Genomic DNA, 23,032 nt, shown 5'->3' on the forward strand with positions numbered 1-23,032 from the left:
AGATCAGTGGTTGCCAAGAATTAATAGCAGGAGATTCATTTGGCTTACAAAGTGCTACTATTAGGAAATTTAGGAAGGTACTTGAGAGATTGTTTGATACTCCAGTTATGGTGGTTACACAGCTGGCTGCCATTTGTAAAACTCACATCCTGTGGCTTCAACAGAGTACCTTCTATTGTATGTGAATTTTATTGTATGTATTAATATTTAAAATTTATTTTTAAATTTATAACAATTTTTTTAATTGTGAAAGTTCACCGCAAAGAAAAACACAGTGTACCACCTTAGCAGGTTCAAAATATTGCCGTAACTTTTGCTAAAAATGACATTTTCTGATGCTTATTATTACGAAAATATTGTTAGATGTTCTTGATAGCTTCCAGAATAACCTCTTTCAGCAGAATTAGTTCTCATTTTGTATACTCATCATTGGTATTTTCTTAGGATTGGTTCATCTTTTATGCCTATTTAGATTACTGAAAATATGTTTACTCTAGAACAGAGAAACCTTCACTTTTCACTTGGAAAAATTGCTTTGATGAGCAATGGTAACTAAGTGGTAGGATCTTTTCACTATATCACCAAAAATAAGCAGAATAAACTTTTAAGGCAGTAGTTAGAGAATCCACATAAGCATTAGGTTCTTTCTCATGTAAATGTCATTTTTTACTTGAATTGAAAGTGCTTGAATATACTGTGCTTTACAAAGCAAACATTATTCTAAACCTACTGTCCAGCTTAGTCACACCATTTATGATAACTTTTTGACAATGTGGTATCATTATTACTGTAAGCACTTCGATTATGTTGCCTCTGCAAACATAATGTACATTTCTCCTTTCTATATGGCTTAAAATCTCAGCTTATGTTTGTCATTGTTATTTTTGTTGTTATAAAATATGGATATTCTAGGCACGTATTACATAACTCATTTTGTTTCATTTCCTTCTTAGGCTTTGGGGTGAACCTGTTAATCTCCGTGAACAACATGATGCCTTAGAGTTTTTTAATTCTTTGGTGGATAGTTTAGATGAAGCTTTAAAAGCTTTAGGACACCCAGCTATACTAAGTAAAGTCCTAGGAGGCTCCTTTGCTGATCAGAAGATCTGCCAAGGCTGCCCACATAGGTAGGTGCTAATTATGTTTTTAATGTATGCTTCGTGTTTTTTTTTTTAAATAATAGTGTAAATCTTTCATTAGTACTTACATAAAAGCAGAGTGTACCAAAAGCCTAGGACTATGAATGAATTACATTCATATGCATACTACACTATTCTGATTTTTTTCTTCCCAGGAACATTTGGTTAGTACTTTATTACTTCCTCAATTCATTCTTGTTTGCTTTGTCTTACTTACGCTATGTCTTAAAATGGCATTTTCCATAAATCTACACTTATTCTTTAAATAGACATTTTCTTTTTATGTTCTAACGAGCAATCAGAATATTTAGATGGAACTTCCAAAGATAATTGGCAAGACTGGAGTAGTAACCCATTATTCATGGTTTCAGTTTCCACATCATTGTTCACTTTGGGAGGCCGAGGCAGGTGGATCACGAGGTCAGGAGATTGAGACCATCCTGGCCAACATGGTGAAACCCTACCTCTACAAAAATGCAAAAGTTAGCTGAGTGTGGTGGCATGTGCCTGTAATCCCAGCTACTCTCAAAAAAAAAAAAAAATTAAGTGGAAGACTCCAGAAATAAATAATTTATAAGTTTTAAACTGTGCCCCATTCTAAATAGTGTGGTCAAATCTGGGGCTGTCCTGCTTTGTCCTTCTCAGGATGTGAATCATCCCTTTTTCCAGCATATCCATACTGTCTCTGTGCCTGTTACCTACTTAGTTGCTGTCTCAGTTGTCAGATTGACTGTCAAAGATATCACACAATTTAGTTCAAATACCTCTTACTTTAGTTAGTAATATTCTGGTAATTTAGATACTCCAAAGAAAAGGCTAAGAGCGGCTACTAATCTATTCCTGTGCATCATTTATAAATTAAACATAATCAAACTTAAGTATGTATGTTTAGGAAGAAAACATAGAATATACATAGTATATAGAGTTCAATGCTATCTGAGGTTTTAGCCATCTCTTGGGTTTTGAAACATATCTCCCAAGGAAGTAACATTTAAATGACTTAAATTACTCTCAATTCTTACTGTTCTTGAGAAGTGTTACATATGCTTGCACATCAAACACTTAGCAAGATTTGACAAGACAGGAAACAGTAAAAATATCAGTAGCATAAATAAAATATATATTCCAACTAAACTTGTTATTAGCATCCCAAGACTTCTATATTATAAGGCATTGGGTGTTGTTTTGTTTTGTTTTGTTTTGTTTTTTGAGATAGAGTCTCACTCTGTCACCCAGGTTGGAATGCATGGGCACAATCACAGCTCACTGCAGCCTCAACCTTCCAAGCTCAAGCAGTCCTCTCACCTCAGCTTCCTAAGTAGCTAGCACTACAGTCACATGCCATAACACCCAGCTAAATTTTGTATTTCTTGTAGAATTAGGTTTTCACCATGTTTCCCAGGCTGGACTCAAACGCCAGGCTCAAGCTTTCCTCCTACCTCAGCCTCCTGTTACAGGCATGAGCCACTACAGCTTGCCAGAGTATCACTTTTAATTGTAGTATCTTTTAATATTTTTATTCTCTAAAATAGCCTTATTCTCCTCTGTGGGGTGGTTCCTGATCAAAAGCAACTTGCATAAGTCATTTATAAATGTAATTTTATTTTTATGACTGTCTTGTTTTTCCTGAATAAATCAAAAGTTTCCAACTGTGAGAAACTGGGCAGGGGTGGTAGCTCACACCTACAATCCCAGCACTTTGGGACACGAGCACTGGCAGATCACTTGATGTCAGGAGTTCAAGACCAGCCTAACCAATGTGGTAAAACCCCATTTCTACTAAAAATACAAAAAAATTATCTAGGCGTGGTGGCAGGCTTCTGTAAATCCCAGCTACTCAGGAGGCTGGGGCAGTAAAATTGCTTGAAGCAGGGAGGCAGAAGTTGCAGTGAGCCGAGATCGCACCACTATACTCTAGACTGTGCAAGAGAGTGAGATACTGTTTAGACATTTTGAAAATATTGGTTAGATGAATGGATTTGATGGTTGACGTGCCTTCCCCGTCTCATTTTCTGAGTTTGTAGAAAATTACCATAATCTGTGATGCTGACTCAGTCCTGCATTATTTACTCTCTACTCCACTTATTTATTTATTTATTTATTGAAGACAGGGTCTCACTATGTTTCCCTGGCTGAAGTATAGTGATTATTCAAAAGTGTGATCATTGCATACAACAGCTTTAAACTCATGGCCTCAAGTGACCCTCTCCTACATCAGCCTTTTGAGTAGCTGGCACTACAGGCAAATGCCACACCACACTTGGCTCTCTGCTTATGTTTATGACTTTATAGACAAGAACACCAGAGGCATTTAAGCATAATAAGTGTTTGAACTTACACATTAGGAAAGTGTTTATGACAGAAATTGAGGGACACTTAAAAATAAAGTTCATTAATATTTAGAATAGGCTTTTTTTAGAGCTTGATTCTTATTTTTACCTCGTCATGAATTACTATTTAAACAGATAATATGTGTCATAGTGTGATAGAACATAAAGAACTTAAGAGGTAAAGCCAGACAAGCTGGTTTTCAAAGCATCACTCCACCAATAAACTGTATCAAATTATTCTTTTTGACTTCCCTACTCAACCCCATTGTCTTAGCTTTAAAGTAGGGATGGATATAACCTCTAACGTAGCTTTTATGAAAGTAAAGATGAGCTATAATCTGTGTCTAAAAGGAATCTAATGCAGTGTCCAGTACAAAATAAGCAACTGATAAAAGATGTTACTATTAATAACATTGTATGCTTAATATACTTGACATCATGTGTTAAATACTACATATGTATTTTTCATCAAGTTCACAATTAAGGAAAAGATGTATTTATTATTACTTTTGAAACGGAGTCTTGTTCTGTCTCCCAGGCACTCGAGTGCAGTGGTGCAATCTCAGCTCACTGCAACTTCTGCCTCCTGGGTTCAAGTGATTCACCTGCCTCAGCCTCCCAAGTAGCTGGGATTACAGGCGTGTGCCACCACACCTGGCTAATTTTTATATATATTTTTTTTAGTAGAGATGGGATTTCACCATGTTGGCCAAGCTGGTCATGAACTCCTGACTTGTGGTGATCCGCCTGCTTTGGCCTCCCAAAGTGCTGAGATTACAGGCATGAGCCACGGCCCCCGGAAGGATAAGATTTAGAAACCAGGCTGGGCATGATGGCTCACACATGTAATCCTAGCACTTGGGGAGGATGAGGCAGAAGGATCACTTGACCCCAGAGGTTGAAGACCAGCATAGTCAACAGCAAGAACCCATCTCTACAAAAAAAAAAAAAAACAAACTTGCCTGGGCATGTTGATACCCACTTGTAGGCCTAGCCACTAGGGAGGCTGAAGTGGGAGGATCACCGAAGGCAGCAGTCCCCAACCTTCCAGCACGAGGAACCAGTTTTATGGAAGATCATTTTTTTCACAGACTGTGGATAGGGGGATAGTTTTCGGGTGATTCAGGTGTCTTACATTTATTATGCCCTTTATTTCTGTTATTATTACATTATAATATATAATTAAATAATTATACATCTCACCATAATGACCATAATGTAGAATCAGTGGGAGCCCTGAGCTTGTTTTCTGGCAGCTAGATGGTCCCATCTGGAGGCAGTGGGAGACAGTAACAGATTATCATGCTTTGGATTCTTACAAGGAGTGCGCAACCTACATCACTCACATGTAGTTCATAGTAGGGTTCTTGCTCTTTTGAGAATCGAATGCTGTCCCTGGTCTAACAAGAGATGAAGCTCTGGTGGTAATGCAAGCCACGGGGAGTGGTTTAAATACAGATGAAGCTTCACCAGCTTGCCCACCACTCACTGGCTACTGTGCAGCCCATTTCCCAATAGGACCCATACCAGTACTGGCTGGGGATCCCTGGCATAAGCCCAGGAGTTCAAGGCTACAGTGAGCTATGATTGTGCCACTGCGCTCCAGCCTGAGCAAGACCCTGTCTCTAAAAGATTTAAAAAAAAAAAAAAACTAAACCTATAGAATACATTCTTTTAATTTGTTTCGTTAATAATATCTTTAGGTATGAATGTGAAGAATCTTTTACAACTTTGAATGTGGATATTAGAAATCATCAAAATCTTCTTGATTCTTTGGAACAGTATATCAAAGGAGATTTATTGGAAGGAGCAAATGCTTATCGTTGTGAAAAATGTGATAAGAAGGTATTTTTTTTTTTACTTTTGAAAAATGATTGCATTGAACAGAATAGGAAAACATTGGAGTTGTTTATGCTTCTCTTCAAAATTAACTTCTGCTTTATCTCTGCTGTTACAGTGGTAGCAGAGAGGTAGTCAAGATGATAACTGGTTTAAAGCAAAATAATATTGACAAAATACAGTGCCAGACTAGGAAAAAGAAAACATTTTTATTGGGTGAATAATTTTGAAAGTCATAGAATCTCACAAGTTTTTCCATCTCTGCCCTGAAATCAATTGCAATTGAATGCTTCAATCTTGAAGAGTTGGTAGGAGAAAACATTATTTTCTTACTCTAGTTTTCTCTTGAAGTAGGGAAGTTTGCTAATTTTATTGGGTTACATCAGATTTTCACAACCACGTGTAGTTTCACAAACAGATCTCATTTTTTTAATTTTTTTTTTTTTTTTTTTTTTTTTATTGAGATGGAGTCTTGCACTGTCACCCAGGCTGGAGTGCAATGGCGTGATCTCGGCTCACTGCAACCTCTGCCTCCTGGTTCAAGCGATTCTCCTACCTCAGCCTCCCAACTAACTGAGATTACAGGCACCTGCCAGCACGCCCGGCTAATTTTTTGTATTTTTAGTAGAGACGGGGTTTCACTATGTTGGCCAGTCTTGTCTTGAACTCCTGACCTCGTGGATCTGTCTGCCCTGGCCTCCCAAAGTGCTGGGAATACAGGCATGAGCCACTGCACCCAGCCCAGATTTCATTTTTTGGGCCTAGCCAGCTAATTTTTATCTCTGGCACTTAGTTTGGGAGATGGAATGATAACATGTCTTTTAAGGTATTGTATATTAAATAATGTATATATTTTCCTTTACCTTCAAATCCCCTCACTTTCAAGCTGCCTGCATTGTCTTGAACTTACGCACCACTTAGATTGTGGTTTGTTTATAAAGCCATACTGCCTGTTACCCTTCTGACACTTGGGACAATTTCTTCTCACCCTTTCTGCTACTCTTAATCCACATGTTTTAAAATAATTATATATAGGTAGTACCTTTTTAAAAGACAGTGAGGATTAAATTCATTCATATGTGTGCAGCACTTAGTGTATTACCTGGTTTTTAAGTGATATAAATATTAGCTGCTATTAAAATTGCTTATCATATGTATTCAGTTTACTCACAGCAAATTCTGTTCATTAGCATAAAAGAAAACATCAGAGGAGTAACACAGTCAAGTAATAGTGGCCATATGGAACTACATAGCCATCAGTGTCTTTATCAGTAGTGTTTTCCAGTTTGCAAGAAAAGAAGGACCTTTCATATCCACAGCTTCTGCAAACACCAATTCCTCTAAACATGTATTAACAATATTTGAAAACAAAAAACAGCAGTACTACAATAAAAAGTAATATAAATTCAAAAGCCATTACAGTGTAATAACCATCTACATAGCATACTTAATACATTGTATTAAGTAGGTTATGTAGAGATGGTTTAAACTATACAGGACGATGTCTGTAGATGATATGTAAATACTGCTCCGTTTTAAATCAGAAACTTGAGCAGACACAGATTTTGATATTTATGGCTGTCCTAGAGCCAGTGCCCTACAGATACCAAAGGATGAGTATATTTATATATTTTTAGCTTTGGTAAGTAAGGATTGTTTAAGTCAGTTATGACATAATTACCCTGATGGTATTTATTATTATTTACTCATCTGCTTATAAATAAATTTAAATAGATCATAAACTTTAACATGAAATTATTTTAGTTTCTGTTCTGGTTACAAGAGAACATTTGTTTATATTCTCTGTTTATTATAGGTTGACACAGTAAAGCGCCTGCTAATTAAAAAACTGCCTCGGGTTCTTGCTATCCAACTCAAACGATTTGACTATGACTGGGAAAGAGAATGTGCAATTAAATTCAATGATTATTTTGAATTTCCTCGAGAGCTGGATATGGGACCTTACACAGTAGCAGGTGTTACAAAGCTGGAAAGGGATAATGTAAACTCAGAAAATCGGTTGATTGAACAGAAAGAGCAGTCTGACAATGAAACTACAGGAGGCACAAAGTACAGACTTGTAGGAGTGCTTGTACACAGTGGTCAAGCAAGCGGTGGGCATTATTATTCTTACATCATTCAGAGGAATGGTAAAGATGATCAGAGAGATCACTGGTATAAATTTGATGATGGAGATGTAACAGAATGCAAAATGGATGATGATGAAGAAATGAAAAATCAGTGTTTTGGTGGAGAGTACATGGGAGAAGTATTTGATCACATGATGAAGCGCATGTCATATAGGCGGCAGAAGAGGTGGTGGAATGCTTACATACTTTTTTATGAACAAATGGATATGATAGATGAAGATGATGAGATGATAAGATATATATCAGAGCTAACTATTGCAAGACCCCATCAGATCATTATGTCACCAGCCATTGAGAGAAGTGTACGGAAACAAAATGTGCAATTTATGCATAACCGAATGCAATATAGTTTAGAATATTTTCAGTTTGTGAAAAAACTGCTTACATGTAATGGTGTTTATTTAAACCTTGCTCCAGGTAAGCTTTGGAAGTAGCTTCTTAATAATAAAGAACAGTTTTTATTTGGCTTCTAGGATTTCTTACAGGCATCAAATATGTTTTATCTTTTTCTTCAGTTTTCTTTTATTTTTTCATAGAATCTTTAACCTCATTTTATATGAATGTGTCGGCTTTTTTGGTTTAGTTATTTTAAAATGAAAAATTTATGGTATCTGTACCTTTGAACAGTGATTCTTAATATATGGAAATATAGAAAAGCATTTATTGTAGTAATTACTATTTTTTACTCAAGCATTCAGTTTGAAATATGGGTTAGGGAAGTGGTAAGATAATCACTAAGAATTAACTAACTAAGGTTTTTTAACATAGAGTTTGAAGATAAAAATGTTTTTAACCATATATGTACTTTTTATTTAAAGGGCAGGATTATTTGTTGCCTGAAGCAGAAGAAATTACTATGATTAGCATTCAGCTTGCTGCTAGATTCCTCTTTACCACTGGATTTCACACCAAGAAAATAGTTCGTGGTCCTGCCAGTGACTGGTACATGGTTTTGGATTTCATTCTTATAGTTGAAGCAACTTACAGTTGCTTGGTTCTTTATTTTTTCCTAACTGTTTTATTTTTTCCTAACCATGAAAATATCATTTCAAATTTAAAATATAGAATAAAAATCTTGGCAGTAGTCATGAGATAAATTAAATGTGCCTTTATTTAAAAATTGGCTCCTCCTCCTGTGAATTTGTATCACATGTTAGTCTATTTCATCATTTAATTATTTTATTTTTACAAGATGAAATTCTCACTTATAGTTAAAAAGGTAGATGATTTTTAGGTCAGGTGTGGTGGCTTATACCTGTAATCCCAACACTTCAAGAGGCCAAGGAATTTAAGACCAGCTTGGGCAACATAGTGAAACCTCATCTCAACAAAAAGTTAAATTACCTCGGTGCTCGGTGTGGTGACTCACACCTGTAATCCTAGCACTTTAGGATCCACCTAATCCACCACAGGCTGGGATGGGTGGATCACTTTAGGCCTGGAGTTTGAGGCTAGCCTAGGCAACATAGCAAGATCTCGTCTATACAAAAAAAATTAAAATAATTAGCTAGACCTAGTAGCTTGTTCATGTAGAGCCAGCTACTTGGGAGGCTGAGGCAGTATCGTTTGAGCCCAGGAGTTTGAAGCTGAAGTTAGCTATAATTGCACCATTGCATTTATTTCAGCTTGGTCAGTAGAGACTCTGCCTCTTTAAAAATTAAAAAAAGACAATTTTAAAATGGCTGTGTAGTTTTAAGTTACTATTAATTATAAAAGTATGGAATACATATAATACCTTGATTTAACAACTCTTAGCATTGCTCACATTGAAAGATATTAAAGAAATGTTACTGCACTGGGGAGAGTTTGATCATGGATTTGCAGAGAGCTACATATGTTTCGTATTTCATTCTTTTTTTTTGACTCTGTGGGACTAAAGTCACACAGCTTTATCAATCTGATATTTGTACTAAAACCAACTGACTGTTAATTGGAGAGAACATCTCAGATCGTTGTTTGGTTCATAAAAATCTGTTTCTTCAATATAGCAAGCAAAATAAACACATCACTAAAATTTGACGTTCATAGATGTTTCTGTTTTAGGTATGATGCACTGTGCATTCTCCTCCGTCACAGCAAGAATGTACGTTTTTGGTTTACTCATAATGTCCTTTTTAATGTATCAAATCGCTTCTCTGAATACCTTCTGGAGTGCCCTAGTGCAGAAGTGAGGGGTGCATTTGCAAAACTTATAGTGTTTATTGCGCACTTTTCCTTGCAAGATGGGTCTTGTCCTTCTCCTTTTGCATCTCCAGGACCTAGTCAGGTAATTGCACGGCTTTTTTTTTTTTTTAAAGCAATTAAATACTTAGAAGTAAATTCTGTTTCTGCAAATTCATATCAGCAAATTTATGTTCCTCTCTTTGATGTATTCGCCATAAACAAATTCATACATACATTATGACACTTGTGAGTTCGTAAAATTATTTCATGGCAGTAGTGATTGCTGGGCATTCTGAAAAAGAAAATACATTCCTTTTGTGTATTCAATTATTTAGTTATTTAGTAAATCCTTAAGTTTTACATTTTTAAGATTTACTTTTATAATGGCTAAAAGCTTTTTAGTGAAACACTGTAACATGAAATTGAAATTAGTGATAATGTAAATAAATAATCCACTTAAATTCTTCTGTTGAAGTTGCCAGAGTTTTTGTTTGTTTGTTTGTTTTATAATTATAGTAACATACAAGATCTACAATGAAGTCTACCTGAGCTCTTCATTCTCTCAAAGAGCAACTATATTTAATAATTTTCTTCCAGAAAGATTTGCTCTGTATACGAACATAACCATTTGTATGCAAATAAAACTGTTTCTGCATCTTGATGCTGATAAAATAATATTTCGTTTTTCACAGGCATGTGATAACTTGAGCTTGAGTGACCACTTACTAAGAGCCACACTAAATCTCTTGAGAAGGGAAGTTTCAGAGCATGGACGTCATTTACAGCAATATTTTAATTTGTTTGTAATGTATGCCAATTTAGGTAAGAATTTTTCATAACTATATTAATGATTGTTTCAATTTTAAATATTAAATGGAAAGCACATTTTAATCAAGTGATTACATGTAATTTGTTCTGAAGTAGAAGCAATATACCATATTCATATTCTTAAAAGGCATTGCAAATTTTCTGTGAAACTTTAATGGCATTTCTCATATTAGATGGTAATTTATGCACTTATTTCTCTGGTAATCTTTAAGATCATATACTTTGTCTGATTGATGTTATCTCTTAACATTGCTTTTTGAAAAATACTGGCTTCCTGGTCATATCCCACACCATCTGAATCAGAATTCCTAGGGCTTGGATAAGGAATCCATATTTCTAAAGGACCCCAAGTGCTTGTGTTGCTTGTCAGGTTTAAGAATTATTTCTTTAAAGAATTTGACATGTACATATGTTTTGTTAAAATAAACTAAATTGAAATTAGTAATAATACAAATATATAATCCACTTTATTTCTTCTGTTGATATTAATATTAACATCAATTAAGAAATGTGATTTTCAGTATATCTTTCTTAGGGTAGCCTGCTTTTTCTCACATCAACCGATTTATTTCTTCTTTTGAGTGCCTCTGGAATGCTTACCTAAAAAATTCTGTTTGGCTTATTCTATTGTGTTTTGATGGTTTTTAAAATATTTGCCTTACTCCTCAACTAGGTAGCAGAATTCTTGCAATGAGTAGGGATTGCATAGTAGAACTCAGTCATTGTTGAATGCATGGATAGATTGCCAGGAATACACATCAAAAATCACTGTAGTGTTTTCAGTGTTGTTTTATGTTGTTTTTATTGTGTGGAAAAAAGAGTAAATCTATTACAGATGTCGTTGTCCAATTTGAATATCAGCTATTCAGGTGTTAGTACAATATTTCACAATTACTAATTTATTGATATAATTAAAATTTATTGACTAAACTTTTAGTGTTAGTGATAAGTATTTGATCACGTTTTTTGAAGGATTGACTCAATTAGCAGATACACTTTTATATCTACGATATTTGCGATTTTTAAAAGTTAAATTTGATAACTGTATCTATATACACTTTTATGTCTGTGTTATTTGTGATTTTTAAAAGTTATTCAACTAACTTAAAAATGTCAAATATCTTACTACCTAAAGTTAAGTTCGGTAGTCGTGCATTCTTCTAATGAAAGTGTTATCTGTGTTATTAATCTTTGACTTCAGCGGGAAGAACATTTTATCAGTTATTCTTCCTTCACTGATCATCTCTATGTTTTCTCTTTCTTTGTCTTGCCTGACTACATATGAGATTCTGGGATACTTGTAATAGAGTAAGAAGCAGATATTATACAAACATAAATGAAGTCACTTTTATATTTTAAATATAAAAGTATTAAATTTATGCACTCACAAAAATCCTGTTTTAAACTATTTTATTTTAGATATTGGCTGCTCATACACAACACATTGATGGTTTATAATACAACTTACTGGTAATTTTCCCTGCCAAGAATTAGTATAAATTTATGACTCTTAAGTCATTAGGGCAGTATGTTTTAGGTTTTAGAAGTTTTTGGATTTCAGAAAAATGAGACAATGCATTTGCAACACATTGTGTGACATTCCCAGTAAGGCCTCAGGCATTACCCTACAATCAAACATGCTAATATTTCTATGATGAATAAGAATATTTCCTTTAAAGGTGGAAGAAGCAGCTTGCCAGGAGAAAGGGGTTGGTTAGGATTTTTTAAACAGAGTGGATGGTGCATGCAGGCTTAGTATTGACATAACTTTGCTTCTTAGACACAGTGTGAGGTATTCAGTGTGACTTCATACAGTGAAGGATACAGAATAGCAGGACTGATTTCCAGTATTCTCTAATTATGCTATTCTGATTTTGTAAAGTGGCCTGGACATTATCAGGAGGGCATGAATGAACCACTAGAGGATCACAAGAGGCTTAACTTAAAAACATCACGCTGTCTATAACATAGAATGGCTTACAATAGACCAAGATAAGAAAGTATTAAAAATTATCAATAGAAAAAGATTGTGGCTGCTTTGTATTAGGGAAACTGGCAGTATGGAAGACAGATATGAACAGATCCAGGAGCTCTTTATGAGTCAGAATCAGCAGGAGTTGGTATTTTGATACTTGAAGTGGAGCAGGAAAGAGATGTTAAGACCTACATCCAGTGTGTGATTTGATGAACTGAAAAAATAGTAGTGCCATTTTCTGATAAAGGAAAAAGGACTTGTGTGAGCAGATTGCATTTTAAAAGCATATGGGATACATATATAAAGAAATCCAGTAGTGGGATGCATATGTCCAGAATTTGGAATCATCTAAAATCATTTGGATACGTCTATTACTATAGATGTAGTTACAAAAAACAAGCCATGTAAGGGAACGTCCTAGAATGGAAACTTTTTCTAGAATAATTTTTATGGCTCATTTAATTTAGTTTCTGTCTTACTTTCTTTTATTTTTATTTACTTATTTTATTTTTCTGAGATGGAGTCTCGCTCAGTCACCCAGGCTGGAGTGCAGTGGCGCAGTCTCCTCTCACTGCAACCTCCGCCTCCTGGGTTCAAGCAATTCTCCTGCCTCAGCCTCCCAGGAAGCTCGGATTACAGGCACCCACCACCACATCCAGCTAATTTTTGTATTTATAGTGCAGATGGGGTTTCACCATGTTGAAAAAGCTGGTCTTGAACTCCTGACCTCAGGTGATCCACCCACCTTCGCCTTGCAAAGTGCTGGGATTGCAGGTGTAAGCCACTATTCCCAGCTAGTTTCTGTCTTACTTTCTTGTGATGAAAGTTATTCTTTAGCTAGGGCCTTCCAGCTTCTCTAGGCCCTAGAAAGTATACTTATCCCTTAGTACCTAGGCTAACTGGAATGCCATAGTCATGATCATTATTTCACGGTTATGATACTGTATCTTATTTAATTATATCAGCGTATTTTCTGTTCTGTCAGCATTCTGCCTGTATTGTTTGTATTCTAAGCAAAGAGAATGAGCTTTTAATATAACTTACAAAGAGCTATAATAATTAATTTTTAATTATTGCAGTACTTACCAGCTTAATTTTTTTTTTACATATTATTTTTCTGTCCTTTTTTATAGGTGTGGCAGAAAAAACACAGCTTCTGAAATTGAATGTACCTGCTACCTTTATGCTTGTGTCTTTAGACGAAGGACCAGGTCCTCCAATCAAATATCAGTATGCTGAATTAGGCAAGTTGTATTCAGTAGTGTCTCAGCTGATTCGTTGTTGCAATGTGTCATCAACAATGCAGTCTTCAATCAATGGTAAAGTAGCACGTTCCATTTTTTTTTACAGCAGTTTAAAAATAATGGTAGCTTTATGTAGCACTTGATAAAAAGTAACTCTGAAGATTTATAAAAATGAAATTAGTCTGAAGGCCTATGTTCTAGAATATTATATTTCTTAAGGTTTAGCTTTTTCATATGTTTAATAGGGAGTTTTTTTTAAAACATAGGTTACTGTACTTATGAAATGCTTAGTGTAAAAATGATAAACTTTGTCTTTAGTGTCAGCATTTATATTTTTGCATTTTATCATCTTGGTATATACCTGACCATTTAGGTGAATTTTTAATTTAATTTAAAATCAGATTTTATTTTTTAAGATAAATTTATTATTATAATTTTGTGAGGAATTCTATTGGTTTTTCATTGACAACAAATCTGTTGTAGGTAATCCCCCTCTCCCCAATCCTTTCGGTGACCCTAATTTATCACAGCCTATAATGCCAATTCAGCAGAATGTGGCAGACATTTTATTTGTGAGAACAAGTTATGTGAAGAAAATTATTGAAGACTGCAGTAACTCAGAGGATACCATCAAATTACTTCGCTTTTGCTCTTGGGAGAATCCTCAGTTCTCGTCTACTGTCCTCAGCGAACTTCTCTGGCAGGTGAAAGAAAAATAAACATTTATATATCCGTAATTTTATTCATTTTTTTTAAATACATAATTCACTATCTTTTACCTATTTGTAGGTTGCATATTCATATACCTATGAACTTCGGCCATATTTAGATCTGCTTTTGCAAATTTTACTGATTGAGGACTCCTGGCAGACTCACAGGTGAATACCCTTTTGCCACCAGAATAATTACAATTTCCCAAGTTCTTGAAATGACTGGAATTGTCATTTGCCATATACATTTTTTATCTTTTGATGCTCCGCTTAATGTTCTGTCTTTAAAAACATATGAAGGAAAAATGCCACTTATTTGCATTCTTTTCTTTTTTTTTTTTTTTAATTATACTTTAAGTTCTAGGGTACATGTGCACAACATGCAGGTTTGATACATAGGTAAAAATGTGCCATGTTGGTTTACTGCACCCATCAACTTGACACTTACATTAGATATTTCTCCTAATGCTATCCCACCCCCTGCCCCCACCCCCCGACAGGCCCTGGTGTGTGATGTTCCCCATCCTGTGTCCAAGTGATCTCATTGTTCAATTCCCACCTATGAGTGAGAACATGAGGTGTTTGGTTTTCTGTCCTTGTGACAGTCTCCTTAGAATGATAGTTTCCAGCTTCATCCATGTGCCTGCAAAGGACATGAACTCATACTTTTTTATGGCTGCATAATATTCCATGGTGTGTATGTGCCACATTTTCTTTATCCAGCCTATCATTGACGGACACTTGGCTTGGTTCCAAATCTTTGCTATTGTGAATAGTGCCACAGTAAACAAAATCGTGTGCATGTGTCTTTATAGTAGCATGATTTACAATCCTTTGGGTATATACGCAGTAATAGGTTCACTTGGTCAAATGGTATTTCCAGTTCTAGATCCTTGAGGAATTGCCGCAGTCTTCCACAATGGTTGAACTAATTTACACTCCCGACAACAGTGTAAAAGCGTTCCTATTCCTCCACAACCTCACCAGCATCTGTTGTTTATTGACATTTTAAGAATCACCATTCTGACTGGTGTGAGATGGTATCTCATTGTGGTTTTGATTTGCATTTCTCTGATGACCAGTGATGATGAGCGTTTTTTCATGTGTCTGTTGCCTGCATAGATGCCTTCTTTTGAGAAGCGTTGTTCATATCCTTTGCCCACTTCTTGATGGTGTTATTTGTTTTTTTCTTGTAAATTTCTTTGAGTTCTTTGTAGATTCTGGATATTAGCCCTTTGTCAGATGGGTAGATTGCAAAAATTTTCTCCCATTCTGTAGGTTGCCTGTTCACTATGATGGTAGTTTCTTTTGCCATGTAGAACCTCTTTACTTTACATTTGTCTATTTTGGCTTTTGTTGCCATTGTTTTTGGTGTTTTAGTCATGAAGACCTTGCCCAGGCCTATCTCCTGAATGGTATTGCCTAGGTTTTATTCTAGGGTTTTCATGGTTTTAGGTCTAACATTTAAGTCTTTAATCCATCTTGAAGTAATTTTTGTATAAGGTGTAAGGAAAGGATCCAGTTTCAGCTTTCTACATATGGCTAGCCAGTTTTCCCAGCACGATTTATTAAATAGGGAATCCTTTCCCCATTTCTTGCTTTTGTCAGGTTTGTCAAAGATCAGATAGTTGTAGATGTGTGGGGTTATTTCTGAGGCCTCTATTCTGTTCCATTGCTCTATATATCTGGTTTGGTACCAGTACCATGCTGTTTTGGTTACTGTAGCCTTGTAGTATAGTTTGAAGTCAGGTAACGTGATGCCTCCAGCTTTGTTCTTTTTGCTTAGGATTGTCTTGGCAATGCAGGCTCTTCTTTGGTTCCAAATGAACTTTAAAGTAGTTTTTTCCAATTCTGTGAAGAAAGTCATTGTAGCTTGATGGGGATGGCATTGAATCTATAAATAACCTTGGGCAGTATGGCCATTTACATGATATTGATTCTTCTATCCATGAGCACGGAATGTTCTTCCATTTGTTTGTGTCCTCTTTTATTTAATTGAGCGGTGGTTTGTAGTTCTCCTTGAAGAGGTCCCTCAGATCCCTTGTAAATTGGATTCCTATGTATTTTATTCTCTTTGAAGTGATTGTGAATGGGAATTCACTCATGATTTGGCTGTCTGTTATTGGTGGATAGGAATGCTTGTGATTTTTTGCACATTGATTTTTTTATCCTGAGACTTTGCTGAAGTTGCTTATCAGCTTGAGGTTTTGGGCTGAGACGATGGGGTTTCCTAAATATACAGTCATGTCATCTGCAAACAGGGACAATTTCACTTCCTCATTTCCTAATTGAATACCCTTTATTTCTTTCTCTTTCCTGATTGCCCTGGCCAGAACTTCCAACACTCTATTGAATAGGAGTGGTGAGACAGGGCATCCCTGTCTTGTACCAGTTTTCAAAGGGAATGCTTCCAGTTTTTGCCCATTCAGTATGATATTGGCTGTGGGTTTGTTATAAATAGCTGTTATTATTTTGAGATACGTTCCATCAATACCTAGTTTATTGAGAGTTTTTAGCATGAAGGGCTACTGAATTTTGTTGAAGGCCTTTTCTGCATCTATTGAGATAATCTTGTGGTTTTTGTCATTGGTTTTGTTTATGTGATGGATTATGTTTATTGATTTGCATATGTTGAACCAGGTTTTCATCCCAGGGATGAAACCTACCTGATTGTGATGGATAAGCTTTTGGATGTGCTGCTGGATTTGGTTTGCCGGTATTTTCTTGAGGATTTCTGCATCAGTGTTCATCAGGGATATTGTTCTAAAATTCTCTTTTTTTATTGTGACTCTGCCAGACTTTGGTATCAGGACGATGCTGGCCTCATAAAATGAATTAGGGAGGATTCCCTCTTTTTCTACTGACTGGAATAGTTTTCAGAAGTAATGGTATCAGCTGCTCTTTGTACCACTGGTAGAATTCAGGTGTGAATCCATCTGGTCCTGGACTTTTTTTGGTTGATAGGCTATTAATTAGTGCCTCAATTTTAGAGCCTGTTATTGGTCTATTCAGGGATTCAACTTCTTGCTGGTTTAGTCTTGGGGGAATGTATGTGTCCAGGAATTTATCCATTTCTTCTAGATTTTCTAGTTTATTTGCATGGAGGTGTTTATAGTATTCTCTGATGGTAGTTTTTATTTCTGTGGGATCAGTGGTGATATCCCCTTTATCATTTTTTATTGCATCTGTTCGATGTTTCTCTCTTGTCTTCTTCATTAGTCTTGCTAGCGATCTATTTATTTTGTTGATCTTTTCAAAAAACCAGCTCCTGGATTCATGGTTTTTTTTTTTTTGAAGGGTTTTTTATGTTTCTATCTCTTTCAGTTCTGCTCTGATCTTAGTTATTTCTTGCCTTCCACTAGCTTTTGAATGTGTTTGCTCTTGCTTCTCTAGTTCTTTTAATTGTGTTGTTAGGGTGTTGATTATAGAACTTTCCTGCTTTCTCTTGTGGGCATTTAGTGCTATAAGTTTCCCTCTACACACGCTCTAAATGTGTCCAGAGATTCTGGTACATTGTGTCTTTATTCTCATTGGTTTAAAAAACATCTTTATTTCTGCCTTCATTTCATCACACAGTGGTCATTCAGGAGCAAGTTGTTCAGTTTCCATTTAGTTTTGCGGTTTTGAGTGGGTTTTCTTCATCCCGAGTTCTAATTTGATTGCACTGTACTCTGAGAGACGGTTTGTTGTGATTTCTGTTCTTTTACATTTGCTGAGGAGTGCTTTACTTCCAACTATGTGGTCAATTTTAGAATAAGTGTGATGTGGTGCTCAGAAGAATGTATATTCTGTTGATTTGCGGTGGAGAGTTCTGTAGATGTCTGCTAGGTCTGCTTGTTGCAGAGCTGATTTCACGTCCTGGATCTTTTTGTTAACCTGTCTCGATCTTTCTAATATTGACAGTGGGGTGTTAAAGTCTCCCGTTATTATTGTGTGGGAGTCTAAGTCTCTTTGTAGGTCTCTAAGGACTTGTTTTATGAATCTGGGTGCTCCTGTATTGGGTGCATATATATTTAGGATAGTTAGCTCTTCTTGTTGAATTGATCCCTTTACCATTATGTAGTGGCCTTCTTTGTCTCTTTTGATCTTTGTTGATTTAAAGTCTGTTTTATCTGAGACGAGGATTGCAACCCCTGCTTTTTTTTTTTTCTTTCCATTTGCTTGGTAGATCTTCATCCATCCCTTTATTTTGAACCTGTTTGTCTTTGCACGTGAGATGGGTCTCCTGAATGCAGCACACCGATGGGTCTTGACTCTTTATCCAATTTGCCAGTCTGTGTCTTTTACTTGGGGCATTTAGCCCATTTATATTTAAGGTTAATACTGTTATGTGTGGATTTGATATTGTCATTATGATGTTAGCTGGTTATTTTGCCCGTTATTTGATGCAGTTTCTTCATAGCCTTGATGATCTTTACAATTTGGCATGTTTTTGCGGTGACTGATACCTCTTGTTCCTTTCCATGTTTAGTGCTTCCTTCTCTTGTAAGGCAGGCCTGGTGATGACAAAATATCTCAGCATTTGCTTGTCTGTAGAGGATTTTATTTCTCCTTCACTTATGAAGCTTAGTTTGTCTGGATATGAAATTCTGGGTTGAAAATTCTTTTCTTTAAGAATGTTGAATACTGGCCCCACTGTCTTCTGGCTTGTAGGGTTTCTGCTGAGAGAGCCATTGTTGTTAGTCTGATGGGCTTCCCCTTGTGGTTAACTCGACCTTTCTCTCTGGCTTCCCTTAACATTTTTTTCCTTCATTTTACTCTTGGTGAATCTGACAATTATGTTCTTGGAGTTGCTGTTCTCAACGAGTATCTTCGTGGTGGTCTCTGTATTTCCTGAATTTGAATGTTGGCCAGACTTGCTCGGTTGGGGAAATTCTCCTGGATAATATCCTGAAGAGTGTTTTGCAACGTGGTTCCATTCTCCCCATCACTTTCAGGTACACCAGTCAAACATAGATTTGGTCTTTTCACATAGGCCCATATTTCTTGGAGGCGTTGTTCGTTTCTTTTTGCTCTTTTTTCTCTAACCTTTTCTTCTTGCTTTATTTCATTCATTTGATCTTCAGTCACGGATACTCTTTCTTCCACTTGATCCAAGTGGCTATTCAAGCTTGTGCATATGTCCCAAAGTTCTCGTGCCATGGTTTTCAGCTTCATCAGTTCATTTAAGGTTTTCACTGTTTATTCTAGTTAGCCATTCGTCTAACCTTTTCAAGGTTTTTAGCTTCCTTGCAATGATTTCAAACACGCTCCCTTAGCTCAGAGAAGTTTGTTATTACCAGCCTTCTGAAACCTACCTCTGTCAACTCGTCAAAGTCATTCTCTGTCCAGCTTTGTTCCGTTGCTGGCAAGGAGCTGCAATCCTTTGGAGGAGAAGAGGCACTTTGATTTTTAGAGTGTTCAGCTTTTCTGCCCTGGTTACTCCCCATCTTTGTGGTTTTATCTACCTTTGGTCTTTGATGTTAGTGACCTACAGATGGGGTTTTGGTGTGGATGTCGTTTTTGTTGATGTTGATGTTGTTGCTATTCCTTTCTGTTGTTAGTTTTCTGTCTAATAGTCAGGTCCCTCAGCTGCAAGTCAGTTGGACTTTGCTGGAGGTCCCTCCAGATGCTGTTTGCCTGGGTATCACCAGCGCTGCAGAATTGCAAATATTGCAGAACAGCAAATATTGCTGCCTGATCCTTCCTCTGGAAGCTTCGTCCCAGAGGGGCATCCGCCTATATGAGGTGTCTGTCGGCCCCTACTAGGAGGTGTCTCCCAGTTAGGCTACCTGGCGGTCAGGGACCCACTTGAGGAGGCAATCTGTCCATTCTCAGAGCTCAAACACTGTGTTGGTAGAACCACAGCTCTTTTCAGAGCTGTCAGACAGGGATGTTTAAGTCTGCCAGAAGTTGTCTGCTGCCTTTTGTTCAGCTAAGCCCTGCCCACAGAGGTGGTGTCTAGAGGCAGCAGACCTTGCAGAGCTGCAGTGGGCAGAAGCAGTTCAGGCTTCCCAGCTGCTTTGTTTACCTACTCAAGCCTCAGCAATGGTGGACGGCCGTTCCCCAGCCAGGCTGCTGCCTTGCAGTTCAATCTCAGACTTCTGCGCTAGCAGTGAGCAAGGCTCTGTGGATGTGGGACCCACCGAGCCAGGCATGGGAGAGACTCCCCTTGTCTCCTGGTTGCTAAGACCTTGGGAAGAGCACAGTATTTGGGTGGAAGTATCCCTTTTTTCCAGGTACAGTCTGTCACAGCTTCCCTTGACTAAGAAAGGGAAATCCCCAGACACCTTGAGCTTCCCAGGTGAGGTGACGCCCTGCCCGGCTTCAGAACGCCCTCCGTGGGCTGCACCCACTGTCCAACCAGTCCCAGTGAGATGAACCAGGTACTTCATTTGGAAATGCAGAAATCACCCGTCTTCTACTTCAGTCACGGTGGGAGCTGCAGACCAGACCTATTTCTCCATCGCATTCTTTTAATGTTCCGCTTTCATACTTAATATTAGGTTTTGTCTTCCATTTACTGTTTTTATTTTTTTAAGGAACCCAGTAAGGCTTTTGATACCTCCCTAAGTTCTGTTAATATTTTAGGATTATGATGTACTTTTTCTAGAATTAGTTACAGTAGGTAACACTTAATCCATCACCTCTAAGTAGTTTAATTAGTATATAAGAAATTGGAGTGGTAATTTTTCAGAACTGAGATTATGCTACTAACAGGTCTATAAACATACCCCTAGAATTCTCAATTGTATTCTCTTCAGTAAAATCAGTCTAAGAATCATACCATAGAATTAGTTGCCTAACTCTGCCTGAAAATTCTAACTTTTCTCCTCGTGAGAATTTTAATATAGCTTGTTTTAGGAACACACAAACATACACACACACACACACAAACACACCCATAAGACATGATAATAAGCAAAAGAATAAACAAATTTATTATAAAGCTGCAGAATACAGTGCTTAAAGGTAAATCATTGTAATCTTGAATTTTAGAGAACCGAAAATATTAGATGTCAACAATTAAAATTCTCAAGTTTTGATTCAGTCCAGCATCAAGCAGATCAAGTAATGTAAAAGCGGCATTAGATGAGTAATGTTTTATATTAGATCTAATTTGTTTTAATGGGTTCTAATTTTTGTTTCTTAAAATTTTTACTGTGTTTGAAATAATTTGTAGACAAATACTGTTTGCTATATGATTTTTTTTTTTTTTTTGAGAGTCCTTCTTGCTTTGTCACCTGGCTGGATTGCAGTGGCACAATCTCAGCTCACTGCAACCTCCGTCTCCCAGATTCAAGTGATTCTCCTGCCTCAGCCTCCCTAGTAGCTGGGACTACAGGCGCGTGCCACCATGCCCAGCTAATTTTTTTGTATTTTAGTAGAGACAGGCTTTCACCATGTTGGCCAGGGTGGTGTTGATCTCCTGACCTCGTGATCCGCCTGCCTGGGCCTCCCATAGTGCTGGAATTACATGCATGAGCCACTGCACCTAGCCAGCTATGTACATCTTGTAGTTACTATAAGGCTAAATCACATTTTTAGCCTTCTTGTCTTATCCAAGGACGTGATTATAGTAAAGGTACACATGTTGGATTAATGTGGAAAATAGTAGACTTTTGTACAAAATTAATATTGTCCTTACAAACATAAGCTTGAAATGTTTTGTATAATGAACATTGAGTTTATTCAGTAAACAGTATTCAACAGATATATATCAACATCTGCTGTGTGCCAAGCAGTGTTATTATCACTTCATTATAAACTGTAAGAGAATAAGAAAATGGAATATATATATCACAAGTGTTGCAGGAAGCATATCCATGTTATTTTTTGTCTGAAATGATTAGATTTCAAAAATTGCCCTTTCCAAACAAAATATATATTATAAATATCTCTGAAGCAAACAAAAAAACTTGACATGTGACCTGGAATATAAAAATACTTTGTTAAGTAAGATACATGGTATAGAGAAAAAAAATTTTCAAGTTTTTTTCTGTGTAGGTAATGACACAAAAGAAAGAAAGCATATATTTGTTTGTAAATTTTTTTTGAGACAGAGTTTTGCTCTTGTTGCCCAGGCTGGATTGCAGTGGGGTGATCTCCGCTCACTGCAACCTCACCCTCCCAAGTAGCTGGGATTACACACATGCACCATCACGCCTGGCTAATTTTTGCATTTTTAGTAGAGACGGGGTTTCACCATGTGTTGGTCAGGCTGGTCTCAAGCTCCTGACTTCAGGTGATCCACCCATCTTTGCCTCCCAAAGTGCTGGTATTGCAGGTGTGAGCCACCACGCCCAGCCTTTGTTTGCAGTTTTTTAAATTGACTATTAAGGAGAAACAGGGAATGGAATCGTTGGCTGTGTAAATATGTTGCAGTTAGGCAGTCCTGAAATAAAATAATTGATCATTAGCAAATCACGCAGATTTTATCATTGTCAGTGAAAATTGCTTTACGCATCACGTATGTGTTTTCACAGTATCAGAATTCAAGTTAATTTTATATTGCCAATTTATATCACTGTTCTATAATCAGTAAGTTTTTTTCAACTAAAGTAGTCTTAAAAGACTAATAGCTTTAGTAAAGTAATGTGGTGAACTGGACATGGTGGTGTGTTTCTGTAATCCCAACTACTTTGGAGGCTGAAGTCAAAGTATTCCTTTTGGGA

General features: G+C 36.6%; 1 protein-coding gene across 5 annotated transcripts in view; it reads left to right on the forward strand.

The window, feature by feature from the left end:
• Positions 1-23,032, forward strand: part of USP9Y (ubiquitin specific peptidase 9 Y-linked) — a 199,623-nt gene that overhangs the window by 171,335 nt on the left and 5,256 nt on the right. For all 5 annotated transcript variants that reach the window (XM_063660974.1, XM_063660973.1, XM_063660976.1 and 2 more), the window contains 9 exons: positions 954-1,127; positions 5,173-5,314; positions 7,125-7,875; positions 8,277-8,400; positions 9,502-9,724; positions 10,314-10,443; positions 13,558-13,743; positions 14,152-14,372; positions 14,458-14,546. In XM_063660974.1, coding sequence (XP_063517044.1) covers positions 954-1,127; positions 5,173-5,314; positions 7,125-7,875; positions 8,277-8,400; positions 9,502-9,724; positions 10,314-10,443; positions 13,558-13,743; positions 14,152-14,372; positions 14,458-14,546 — 2,040 coding nt within the window. The remainder of the gene's footprint in view (positions 1-953; positions 1,128-5,172; positions 5,315-7,124; positions 7,876-8,276; positions 8,401-9,501; positions 9,725-10,313; positions 10,444-13,557; positions 13,744-14,151; positions 14,373-14,457; positions 14,547-23,032) is intronic.

The sequence above is a fragment of the Pongo pygmaeus genome, chromosome Y (genome assembly GCF_028885625.2).
Source record: "Pongo pygmaeus isolate AG05252 chromosome Y, NHGRI_mPonPyg2-v2.0_pri, whole genome shotgun sequence".
In the NCBI taxonomy this organism is placed as follows: domain Eukaryota; kingdom Metazoa; phylum Chordata; class Mammalia; order Primates; family Hominidae; genus Pongo; species Pongo pygmaeus.